This window comes from Ornithorhynchus anatinus, chromosome 4 (assembly GCF_004115215.2).
Source record: "Ornithorhynchus anatinus isolate Pmale09 chromosome 4, mOrnAna1.pri.v4, whole genome shotgun sequence".
NCBI lineage: Eukaryota > Metazoa > Chordata > Mammalia > Monotremata > Ornithorhynchidae > Ornithorhynchus > Ornithorhynchus anatinus.
In genome coordinates, this window is record NC_041731.1 from 5722977 (window position 1) to 5736320 (window position 13344).

General features: G+C 41.5%; 1 protein-coding gene across 1 annotated transcript in view; it reads right to left on the reverse strand.

Moving 5' to 3' along the window:
• The window catches only part of ADCY8 (adenylate cyclase 8), a 145332-nt gene that overhangs the window by 19795 nt on the left and 112193 nt on the right, over positions 1-13344 (reverse strand). The window contains exons 14-16 of the mRNA XM_029062630.1: positions 6608-6708; positions 3718-3919; positions 37-126 (exon numbers count right to left, since the gene is read on the reverse strand). Of these exons, the coding sequence (XP_028918463.1) occupies positions 37-126; positions 3718-3919; positions 6608-6708 (393 nt within the window). The remainder of the gene's footprint in view (positions 1-36; positions 127-3717; positions 3920-6607; positions 6709-13344) is intronic.

Below are 13344 nucleotides of genomic sequence, written 5' to 3' on the forward strand. Positions count from 1 at the left end.
ACAATTCAAGACAGTCCTGAAGCAGATTCTAAATACCTCAGGGTAGGAGCAGATATCCGAGAAGGAGACTGAAGAGTTGAAAGTCTGGTTCTTCAATAGAATCGTCTTGTCCAAGTCACACCACAACTATGGAGTTTAAAAAAGAATGACTAGAATCAGCGTTAGGGGGTACAGAAAGGGAAGATGCCGGTTTCTACTTTTTTAATGAATCGGCCGTCAGCTAAGGTATCGATCCCCTTACTGGGGCATCTTATGCTCTTGAAAATGTTAATAACAACAACAAGAATAATAATGATGATAATAATATGTATTAAGTGTCTACTGTGTCCCAAGTACTGTAATGTGTTGGGTAAATAAAAGATAATCAGATTGGGCATAGTCCCTGTCCCAGATGGAGCCCTCTAAGTCTAAGGGAGAACAGGCTTTTAATCCCCATTTTTACAGAGGAGGAAAATGTGCCCCAAAGAAGTGAAATTATTTGCCCAGGGACACACAGCAGGGAAATGGAAAGGTCAGGATTAGCACCCAGGTCCTCTGACTTCCAGGCCTGTTGTCTTTCTATCAGGCAATGCTAGAAAAGGAAATCTGTCCATGGGAGAGCCATTGCTTTTGTTTGCTCTGCAGATCCTGAAGAAAATTAAGGCCTTCTAGGGTGCCAGAGTCATCACAGAGATGTGAGGGTTGGAAAGCAGTCTGGGAGAGAAGAGGGGAGACAAGAAAGAGGAAGAATGTTCTAACTCCACCCAAATCGTGTGGACAGCTCTATCTGCTGCTCCAGGGGGACAGGAATATTTTGGTATGTAACGAGCAGAAGACGACTTTGGGAGTGAATTAAGACATCAACAATCCTAAATTTAGAAATCTATTTTAGAGGCAGTTGAATGACTCCTGCCTAGGGCTTTTAAAGATGTCTCTAGATTCTTCCCTGGGGAAAGGGGGTTTCAGGTGTTTTGTTCTGAACCAGCTTTTTTGGTTTGGAGCCTTGAAACATATCCTTTTGTTGAGTGGCCAAGAGGTTGTGTGGTTCAGTGCATTTGGTGAATCCAGTCCCAGGACTGGTTTACTGCGTGACCTTGGGGAAGTCACTTATCCACTCTTGTGCAGCAGTTTCCTCTTCTGTAAAATGGGGGGAATAATACCTGCCTGTCCCTACCTCACAGGGATGTTTTGATAACAAATATCAGATAGAGGAATGTATAACGGTGTACTATAGATTCCAAATATTATTTTTTCCATTCTTCAATGTGGGATTTTGCCTCAAGGTTATATGCTAAGGCCCAAGGAATGAAGTGGAAGGGCTAAGTAATTAGGAGGGGATGAGAGTCAGAAAACAGCCAATCCAGATAATTCAGGCCCGGAGGAGATCATTGCTTGGGCCTCAGTTCTAGATTAACTGGACAGGAGCAATCATCCAAGATGTTCCTCTGTCTTCTTACTTTTATTATTTCAATTTATTTAGAGGGAGTAATCTGCAACTATTTGTGGGCAGAGTGTTTTTCTGGAAAAAAATAGCAACAATTATGGTATTTATGTAACCCTTCTTCTGCACCAAGTGCTGAAGTAGGGTTCACAATCTAAGGGAGAGCTGCTGTCTTGTTCCCATGTTACACATGAAGAAACTGTGGTCCAGAAAGGTTTAGTGACTTGCCCAAGGAATCATGGAAATCCAGGGTTAGAGATGGGAGTAGAACTTGTGTCTCCTGACTCCCATGTGATTCCATTCAGCCAGGTCTCCCTCCTGTGAGAAGGTAAAACTGTGGAAAAGTGAGCGTGGTGAGAAAGGTTGGCAATTCTGGTTCTAAGAAGAGGGTGCAAGTGAGGCTCTTCACTAATTTTCATTGGTGTTTTGCTACTCTTTTTTTTTAAATGAAGTGTCACTTCATTTAAGTGCTTACTATATGCCAGGCATTATACTAAATGCTGGGGTAGATATAGGCTAATCAGGTTGGAACCAGTCCATCTCCCATGTTTTAATCCCCATTTCACAGATGAGGTAACTGAGACGCAGAGAAATTAAGTGACTTGCCCAACGTCATACAGCAGACAAATGGTGGAGCTGGAATTGGAACCCAGTTCCTTCTGTCTCCCAGGCCTCTGCTCTATCCGTTAGGCAACGTTGCGTCTCGTGGCTGAAAGCCCATTGTTCTAACCGGTCTGTTACCCAAACAGTGTGTGGGTGGTTTATCCAGAAATGTTTGCAGAACCACAGAATCGTGTATGCATGTACATCTGCTTGTGTCTGTCCTTGAGTGTCAAGATTCACTTTTGGCAATGAATCTTCTATTATTGTTTTTATCTAATGAATCACCACCTGGGATCCACAGGAGAAGCAACTGGGCACCACAAAAACCATCTGGGAATGGGGAATAAATGAATGATAAACCTTAGTGGTAGGGGTCATAGCAATGTAGTCTTGTTAGGAAATGGTGGGGGGGTGAACTGAATGACCTATCAAGGACTTTTCTGGCCTTCTGATTCTCTGCTTCTACTTCATAGCCAATTAGGGTTTTCTAGATCAAGCACTCAGTGAAGAGAATCCAGAGAGACAATTGCTCTCATACCCAATCAGAATCCAATCTCACATTGCAAATGTGCTGTTGACGGAAACCATATATGTTTTGCAATCCAGAGCTTTCTCAGCATGTGAGGGCACATCAATTATCTGGCCTATAAATACACTTTGGTGTAAGCTACGCAGTCTATCAGTGCAGCTGAGAAATTTTCCAGTGAATCTTTTCATTGGTGATAGAGTCTTTGGGATCTTTCAGGCCTCCAAACCCTAGTTTTCTATTTCTCTGTCAGAATTCCTGAAAAAAAATAACGATTCAGAGATGAAAGAATCAACTAGAACCCCCTGAAGTGTCAGCATCAATCAGAAAAAGAAGTAATTTATCCCAAGTAAAATAACACCAGGTATTCTTATAATGTATGACCTTAAACTCCCTGGATTTTTATTGGCCAAGATGTAACGCTCTCGAATATAAATCACCATCAAAAAAAAATCCCTCCGGAATTTATTCTTCTTGGGATCCTCTGGCTAGAACAATGTTATGTTAATGAACCAGATTCTAGTAATGAATAAGTTACTTTCAGGACATCTGCTAGACACTCTCGGAGATTTTTCAATCCCATAGGCAACAGCAACTTACTTTTAAAATAAATTTATACTCAGGGAGTATAATATACACCCTTTAAGATCTAACTTTTTTTCACAGGTTCATCAAAATGCACTTGACTATGCACTCCGTCTTCAGGAAATATTTGCATTAGTATACAATTACCATTCCAGTGCAGTTTGGATTCTACTGTGACACAAATGAGAGGTCAGACCCTGGCTGAGAAGCTAGACAATAGGCTAGAACCAGACTCTTGCCTCTTCCCCTCTCATCCAGTCCTGCAGGTTTCACTTCAAGAGTTAATTTTCAGGAAGCCATCTAATTATATTAACTGACCACAGGCAGGACACAAAGCATGAGCTCTGTAGAGAAGAAAGGAAATAGATAGCTTAACCAGGACAAATAACCATTTGCAGCTACGAAAGTGTGTCTTAAACCAGAATATTAATGTTGGCTGCCTTAGTGTCTTCAGTCTGAAGCCAGAAAAAATCCACATACACATAATCCACAGCCCTGTGAAAAGAAGATGTTGATCTTCCTATAAATTATTTTGTGGCCAGTAAATTAATTGCCCGACTTTCTGATTCTCTGAGGTGCTTACGATATTTATGATCGCTCCCAGAAAATTAATCGTGATGGAGGCAAAGATGATCACATTCCTGGCCAAATAGGTCTCATTTATCCAACAACAACTTTTTCGTAGCACAAGAGGCAGACATTTGTAGTCTTCGGCAGTGGTGATGAGCACAAGGGCCGAGTGCAACATAATCAGAATGGAAAACTGGATGACCATTGGCATCATCCTGAAAGGCAAAAAAACATCGGGTAACAATGGATTAGCTATCAGTGAAGGAAACACTCTTACCATTGTAATAATAACTATCGTACTTGTTAAGTACCTACGTGCCAAGCACTAGGGTAGATACAAATTAATCAGATTGGACACAGTCCCTGTCCCACATGGGGTTCATACTCTTAATCTCCATTTAACAGATGAGGTAACTGAGGCACAGTGAAGTGACTTGCCCAAGGTCATGTAGCAGACATGTTGGCGGAGCCAGGACAGGAACCCAGTTACATCTGACTCTCAGACCCATGCTCTTTTCTCTCCTGTGTTTCCCAGGAATTCTCCCCCTACTGTTGTCATTCAACAGAATTATTAATGGACTGTTCTTTGAGAAATACAGTCCTGAGATACTCTAACAATAATAATGATTATAATTATATTTATTAAGCACTTATTATGTGCCAAGTATAGTGTTGAACACTGGGGTAGAAACAAATAATTGATGGTATCTGAGTGCTTGTTCTGTGCAGAGCATTGTACTAAGATCTTGGGAGAGTACAATCGAATAAGTAGACAAGATTCCTGCCTCATCCTGGTCTCACAACCTAAAAGGAAGGCGGTGTCTATAGAAGAAATTATTTGTAAATCAAGTATTTTCTGGAATTTATAGCTGACTTTTTTGGCCATCAATTTATGTTTTTTTTCTGTTTGAACCCCATTTTGTTAAGCATTTGCTATATGCCAGACACTATATTAAGCACTGGGGTAGATAGTCAAGATACAAGGTAGCCAAGTTGGGTGCAGTCCATGGAGTTCACAGCCTTAATCCCCATTTTGCAGATGAGGTAACTGAGGCACAGGGAAGTTAAGTGACTTGCCCAAGGTCACACAGAAGACAGGTGGCGGAACTGGGGATTAGAATCAAGATCCTTCTGACTGCTAAGCTCACGCTCTCTCCACTGGGCCACACTGGTCTATATAAAATGTAGCCATACCTTTAACTACTGGCCCATTAGGGTGTAAATACCTTGTGGGCAGGGAATGTGTTTATATTGTACTTTCCCAAGGGTTTAGTACAGTGCATTGCATTTAGGTGCTCAATACCGTTACTAGTACTGCTTTGAGCTGCCAAATTGTTGCTTTGACGTAAACTTGGTTTTTAGAAGACAGATTCTTGTCTTGGTAGTAGCAGGAGTTGGGAGGGTTGTTGGAGTTGGGAGAGGAAGGCAGGGGCGAACAGTGGCTACCCTCAAGTGTCACCTGTCCTAGACCAACCAAAGCCTCTGAGGATCTGCCAGGGAAAATAGATTCCTAATTAGAATAATCTGAAACCTTTCCTGGTACAAGTGCAGCCAGAGGATAAATGAGCATAATGAAGGACTCAGTGGAACTTCATGTCCAGAAAACAAACATTGAAATACAACTGTCTTTATTGAAGCAAAAAGGAGCCACCAAGTAGAAGTCAATTTGAATCTGATTTGGAGGAGAAGGTGAAAAATCATTTCGCACTTTCCATGGAGTGAGATGGTTAGAGGAAAAACAGCTGTGAAACAGAGCCTGCCTCCAGACACTGTGGTTGTCAGTTAATGGCTTCAGGTTCTGATGCTTCACAATCCCAAACAGTCACTGCATTGAATATGTTAAGCAAAATGTGATTAGGATTTAGTCCGTTGCTTTTTTTTTTTTCCTGATTGCAAGTCAAAAAGAACCCCATTCCTGACTGAGGATCAAAACCGGTGGCCCCATTGCCTAACAGTTTCACCATTCCTTGGTGTGATAGAAGCAGTGTGGCTTAGTGGCAAGAGCGTGGGCTTGGGAGTCAGAGGATGTGGGTTCTAATCCCAACTCCACCACTTGTCTGTTGTGTGACCTTGGCCAAGTCACTTAACTTTTCTGGGCCTCAGTGACCTCATCTTTAAAATGAAGATTAAGCCTATGAGCCCCACATGGGACAACTTGATTAGCTTGGATCTACCTCAGTGCTTAGAACACTGCTTATCACACAGTTAGCGCTTAACAAATACAACAATTATTATTATATATTAGGCACTTGAGGAGCAGGTTCATTGTGGTCAGGGAGTGTGCATACCAATATGATTGAATTGTACTTCCCCAAGTGTGTAGTATATTACTCTACACATAATAAGCACTCAGTAAATTCCACTGATTAATTGGTCAAAACCATGGCTAACCACTCTTATGGCTGTACTTATCTTAACAGATGAGGTGACTGAGGCACAGTGAAGTGACTTGCCCAAGGTCATGTAGCACCTGAACACCCTGACCCAGTGGCTTTTATATTACAGGAACTAACCTGGCATAGTAAGGCATACAGTTCTACAATGAGATTTGGCATTCATTTTTCAGAGATGAAGAATGAAATAGCAAGAATGGTGAATAGGACTTATCTACTTTCTATATCATCTAATAAGGTTTAAAATAGTAAGGAGTTCAGATTTTGAATGTTTTCTCATGCCTTAAGAAGGGAAAAAATTATGGTAATGGCTAGCTAATGGAATAATGATTCAGAGTAATATAATAAGAATAGACATTGATAGAGCCAAACATTATGGTATGAATTCTAGATCCAATTACTCTGCATTCAGATCCCTTGTAAATTTATGTCTGGTACAAATACCCTAGTCAGTGAGTTTCATTTTGCTCCCAACTAAATGTAGCAGATCATTAGGCTCTTCATATTTACCTTGAAGAAGGAAGCAAGCTTTGGACTGCCGTGATGAAAACAAGAACAATGAATGCACAGACCAAGTTTGACTTGAAGACTTCATCTCTCATCTGGGAGTACTGCAATGGAAAAGAAGAACAAATGATGATGGCCCAGAGAGGGTGCAGGGAAGATTTAACCATTTGAGGGTGGTTGAAGAGAAGGGAGCTAGAGAACCCAGCGATTTTTTAATCAAAAGTCAAGTGTTCGGACACTTTTATGAATGATCCTTTTGGAAAGGACCTAAAACCTTCTCACAAAAAACCCTCAAAAACAAAAAGAATTCAGCTTCCACTTATGAAAAGGGGCAGACAAATGATTCAACTAGTCAAGTTTTATTTTATCTTCCTCTGAATGAGAGACATTATCAGACAGCAGATCACATACATGCACACACATACACACACGAACAGTGACATATAAAAAGTACCAGTTGGTTTTCTTCATGAGTAAACTTAAAGTCATTTGGGTATTGTGGCCTGTATCAGGATTTTAGAAAGGCTCTTATAGTGACATCTTTATAAATTATTTTCAGGAAAATGGCATTGTATCTGCTGTACCCACCGCTATCTTTTACCAGCTCCCCTCTGGCACTGCAGTAACTTTGTTGTGATTTTCCAGAGAACTTAATAATTTCATTGTCTAGTCTTAAAAGCTTCTGGGAGTGCAAGGCCAAAAATGGCCTGTTCTTCCTCCTCCCCTCACTGTTGGTTCCCAAACAACTCACATATGATTTTGGAATCATTAAAGCAAGTCAAAACTTGTTCCTCCCAGGATTAGACAGCCATTTGCCTTTCATACTGTTAAGAATGATATCATGGATTGTAGAGGAATTACGCAAAAGTCTAAACTCCATTTTAGGAGACACTGACGCAATATGGTCTCCTGTCAAAGTGCTGTTTTCTTTCAAAAGGGAAAATGAATGCATTGAAATGATCAGAGTAGCATATCTTGCCATTTGAGGTGAAGCTCAATTTTGCAGGCTTTGTGGGAGCAAATGGGCGATGAGAGGGGACTTCTCAAAGAGGTGTCTTATAGGACGGAATCCTTCCATTTCAGAAATGCTCTTTTCCTTTAGATGACAAGTATGAATTTGTGACAGTTGATACAGTTTACTCAGTTGCTTTTAAAGTATTTTTAGATTTACTTTAGGGGAAGATCACCTAATGGGAAAAGCTCTCCCAAAGAGACTAAACCTCTGGATATCCATGGAAGCACTCCTTGCAGCTCCCAAGGCATACCAATGCAGTGCAAACATGCTGTGGGTCTTGCATCTTGCATTTCTGTTATATTTTCACAAGCAGCCGGTACAGTGTTCTGCATTCAGTAGGCACACCACTCAGTAAGGACACCATACCTATCACTACACATTCCACCACCTGATGGAATCCTGTGTTCTATTCCTAGGATCTCTGCTTTTGAAAAAGGAGCCAGGGTGATTATTTTAGGCAGCACTAAAATGCCCTCAGTTCAGCATTTTGCCTAGGGTGGTTTTAGAGAATTAGAGAACATTCTTCTGAAAATATGAGCCTTTTGGATATAGTGCACTGCAGTGCTGGAAGAAATGATCTATGCTAATGGCATGGGTAAGGACTACAGTCTGAGCTTTTCCTTCAAGTGGAGTGTTATAAAAATGCAATCCCTGTTTTATAGTGGAACTGTGTAAGAGAACTGGTCACTGTAATTCATTCTCTGAAGAAAGCCAAAAACAAGCAATGAGAAGGGCAGACCATATCATGGTGATTATCTGAGCCCATCAGGACTCTTCTTTCGGGGCGGGGGGGAGGGATCTAGTCCTGAAAGTTGGAAGATGTGACTCTTAGTGGTGACAACTTCAGCAGTAAGATTTTGTTGGATAGAAAATGGTTTTGCAGTATGTTGGTATAGCTTGGCTCTGCCTGGGCAATTCACTTCACTTCCTAGTGCCTCAGTTTCCTCACCTGTAAAATGGGGATTCAATACCTGTTCTCCCTCCTACTCAGACTGGGATCCCCACATGAGACAGGGACTGTGCCCAAGCTATCTTCCATAGATCCCAGTGCTTAGTACAGATTGACACATAGTAAGCACTTAGCAAGTACCACCATGTCTCATTAGGGTGGAGTATTAAAGGGCAATTACTAATGAGAGAATTTAGGCTAGAATGATATTGGGGGTGTTACTTAAATGTGGGTATGGAAAATGGGCATAGGATTGGGATAGATGGATTTAGGAATCGATTCAGCAAATATTTCTCAATATTCAGTGCTTAGTACAGTGACTAGCACATAGTAAGAGCTTAACAAATACCATTATTATTATTATTATTATCCCAAAGAAGTAACAGTGGACCGTTTGCCTGGGCAGCAGAGTAACTTCAAGGTAAAGGACCATTTTAAATTCAGATCAGTGATTCTTTCTCCAAACATGCATTGGATAAATTGAAAAGAAAAGGATGGACATCAGGTCATCTGAAATAAAAATATACTGGAAGGTCAAGGGGCTTATTTCTTCTGGGCCTTGAAGTGTAAGTTCTAGATTAACAGCAAATGACAAGAAAATTGGCAGAATTGTTGCAACAAGGTGGACCTCTTCTTCCAGAAGTTTGTGCGGGGTGACCCCTTTATATGGCAGTGAGTCTAATGTGGAAAACCAAATGGCCGGTGGAGTCAAAGCTTCCGCTCTTTTCTCTTGGAAGTTACCCTCACCAGTGAGCTCAAAACCAAGAAGGGAAACACTTGCTCCAGGCAGACATTTTATTGAGGGGAGAAATGAATCTGGCCCGTGGAACAAAAGGTTACGAAGGGCCCTTCTGCTCCAGCTAGTTGAGTGGGGGCCATCTGGGAGGCAGGTGATATTTGAAGGTTCCAGTTTTCCCTGTGTTTCTGTCTGAATCCATGCCTCCTCCTCAGTCCTAGGATGGAGAGGAAAGGCATTTGGTCTTACATTTGAACCCCTTCAGAAAATAGTCCAGGCATTGAAGCAGGGAGGAAAAGAGGTGAGGGAGGCTACCAGGGCAAGGACTCTGCACAGGGCCTCCTCTAGTCCTCCCCAAGCCATAGTGGATCAAGCTCCAGCTACCTCTAGTTAGGCCAGAGTCAGACCTCTGTCTTTTCTCCTCCTCACTGCTCAGGGGAAATAGTTTAATTTAGGGCTTATTCCTAGGTTATGTGGAATCATATCTTTGAAAACTGCCCATCACCAGTAGAGTTTGTTGGTGGAATTTAGAGAAGTTTCCCTCTAAGAAGCTCTAAGGTCTAGAGTCATGGCATTTTGTTAAGTGCCGCTACTGCCAGGTAAAAAGCTTTGAGAAGCAAAGAGATGTTAACTGGGTCTTCTACAAAACAATTTGTCAGCCAACTGGCAGAATAGGACCTAAGTATAATATGTGTTTTCCAGGTGGATAAGGCACATTTCCTCCAAGAGGCCTTCCCTTACCAAGTCCTCCTTTCCTCTTCTCCCACTCCTTCTGTGTCACCCTGACTTGCTCCCTTAGTTCTTCTCCCCCACCCAGCTCCACATCATTTATGTACATATCTGTAATTTATTTTTTATTAATGTTTGTCTCCCCCTGTAGACTATCAGCTCGTTGTAGGCAGGAACGTGTCTGTTATATTGTTATATTGTACTCTCCCAAGCACTTAGTACAGTGCTCTGCACACAGTAAGTGCTCAATAAATACGATTGACTAGCTGACTGATTGGATGAGTATTTTCATTTCAGATGCTTAAATTCCCTTCTATCATCCCCTAATCCAGAAATTGCATTCTTAGAGCTCTCAGGACAGGTAGTCCCTCATTTCTGGGTCAATCACTTAGTAAATAACTCATCATAGAGTCTTATCTGCTTTGCAGGAAGATCTTTTTTATATCTTGTCTAGATGCCTTCTTCCACAAGTCAAGTCCATTCCACTTATTGGAATGATAAGTAACTCGTTCAGAAGATCTATCCCACTCAAGAGGGCATGTCATGAAGTTTTTGTGAAGAGAGAGATTTTCTGTGCCATGTCTTGGTGTCTCTTGCTATTTGTCTCTTGACTAGTCTTGCCACTCCTTGTCATCTGGGATGAGGACTTTTAGCAGCGCTGATGGGCATTTCGTTCATTCTTTTTTACAGATGGTCCATTAGACGGGAAACAGAACTTATATTTTACCGAGAAACAGGACTTGGTAACTATGCTACTGGCATATTTATCACACCAAAGAACAACAGGAGATGCACTAATGCTCCCTTTTAGTTTGGTCTGCCGTACAAATAGGCACTTGTCTGACAAATGATACACTGTATAGCCCATTATTCAAAATGGATATGAAGAATGGAAAAAATTGGAACTACGTTCCAAGAAAAATACCTCACGTCTTTCCCTCAATCAATCAATCATTTATTGAGGTCTTACGGTGTGCAGAGTACTGTGCTACACACTTGATAGAGTGTAATATCAGAGCTGGTAGAAGTCATTTTTCTCAAGAAGTCACGATGTTTCTCCCTTCTTTCCCAAATAGCTGATATTTGCACATTCACAGCCCATCCCAAGGTCTCCTGAGATTGGCAAACAGTAGGGAGAGATAGGATAGGGAGCTATTATTTCCATTCTCACTGTTCTTATTTGGAGAGATCCAGATATGTAGCTATAGGCACTACTTGAGCACATTTTCATTTCAGTGAAAATGACATCGAGTCAATATAAGAGAGGGTAGAGTTAATAATGCAAGCAATCGGGTAATCAATCATAAATATTAAGAGATATTTGGAGGAAAGTGGACCTTTTTATAGTATTTGGCATTCGCATCCTATGTGCCAAACACTGCCCTAAGTGCTGGAGTAGATAAAAGTGAATTAGGTTGGACTTAGTCCCTGTCCCACATGGGGCTCTCAGTTTAAGCGGAGGGAGGACAGGAGAATTGAGGCACAGCAGAGTTAAGTGACTTGCCCGAGATCACCCAACAAGCATCAGGCAGAGCCGGGATTAGAACCCGGATCTGACTCCCAGGGCCGTGATCTTTCCACTGGGCCATGCTGCTGCCATTTTGTGAATACACTAATCTGGCCAGAAATAGTGCTTTCACTTTTTTTTTTTTTGTGGTGGGGGCTAAAAATGGTTAGGGAATTAGGGTCAGTCCACCTGGTAACACAACTCTGTTGGGTTGCAGACCACTGCAGAGTTGATGGAGATGGTTGTCGTATGCCTGAGTTGCATTTGTGTGGCCTTAGGTGGGAATCTACAGGGTGTGTTTTCCTCAATATGGGCTTTTCCAATAATCCAACCCTAGCTTTCTACATCTTTCCAATTCTGTTTTTCATACTTATGTGTCCATCTTTTCCATTAGCTCATAAGCTCCTCAAGGGCAGGTTTTGTGACTTTTAGTGCTTCTGCATTCTCACAAATACCGAAGAATTTTCACACAGTTGGAGCTCCTTAAAAGCTATTCATTTATTATCTCCTAAATTTTAAAATAGGGGGGCCTAGTCTTGTGTGTTTTTTTTCTCTTGTGCCCTGTATATGTACATCTATATTGTTGTTCTTCCTTCAATTTATGTGTTCAATTTATTTCTATCTCTCCTGTTAGAGAAGCAGCGTGGTTCAGTGGAAAGAGCACGGGCTTTGGAGTCAGAGGTCAGGAGTTCGAATCCCGGCTCTGCCTCTTGTCAGCTGTGTGACTGTGGGCAAGTCACTTAACTTCTCTGTGCCTCAGTTACCTCATCTGTAAAATGGGGATTAAGACTGTGAGCCCCACGTGGGACAACCTGATTCCCCTGTGTCTACCCCAGCGCTTAGAACAGTGCTCTGCACATAGTAAGTGCTTAACAAATACCAACATTATTATTATTATTAGATTGTATGCTTCTTAAAGTCAGGGCTTCACTTTCTGCTTTCATTATACTCTATTGTGCTTCCACTGTACTCTCCCAAGTATCCAGTTCAGTGTTTGTAACCCAGCGGGAGCTCAATCAATAATGCAAAGTGGATGCATGGATGGATGCAGAGTTTCAATCAGTACTTAGAGCCTCACTCCGAAGGCAGACAGGGTAAGTCACACTTTCCATCTGCAATGAAGGCTCACCCTCAGTGGAAAAATGAACGTGTTCCTGTATCAGCTTATATTTTGTACTCTATCACAGGGGTATAAAGTTTAAATATAAAGGAAAGGAACCTGAGCAGACTTCACCAGTAGTTTAATGGCCAAAGTGAGCCTTGTTTTCAGTTAGAAATTGGGAACATGATAATTTGTCTTTTGGTGCATTAAGCATCATCTATTTGCATTTCTGGAGCTGGGTGACCCCTTCTGTAACCAACCCATCTGTGCTCCTAGAGATAAGAAAGTGGGTTCGTAGTATGGTGTTCTTGTTCTTGCTTTTAGATTGGCTGGGACTTGGCTTGAGTGACAGAGTATATTTGAGGATTTTATTCATTCAAGTGCTTACTGTGTGCAGAGCACCTTACTAAGCACTTGGGAGAATACAATATAACAATAGACACATTCCCTCTTTGCCCTTCATCTCTTCACACTTCTTCCTGTGCCTGCTGGGTCTTGATATAACCCATGCTGGCAGTAGAGTTGAGGAGAAAGAGTGGTGAAGGAGATGAGATTTATGCTGAAGACTCTAAGATCCTGTGGTCAGAATTGCATTGTCTAACTCTGTTTTATTGTATTTTCTCAAGTGCCTAGTAGACTGCTCTGTACAGTAAGTGTTCATTAAATACCATTGATTGATTTATTGATTGCTGTGCATCAGAC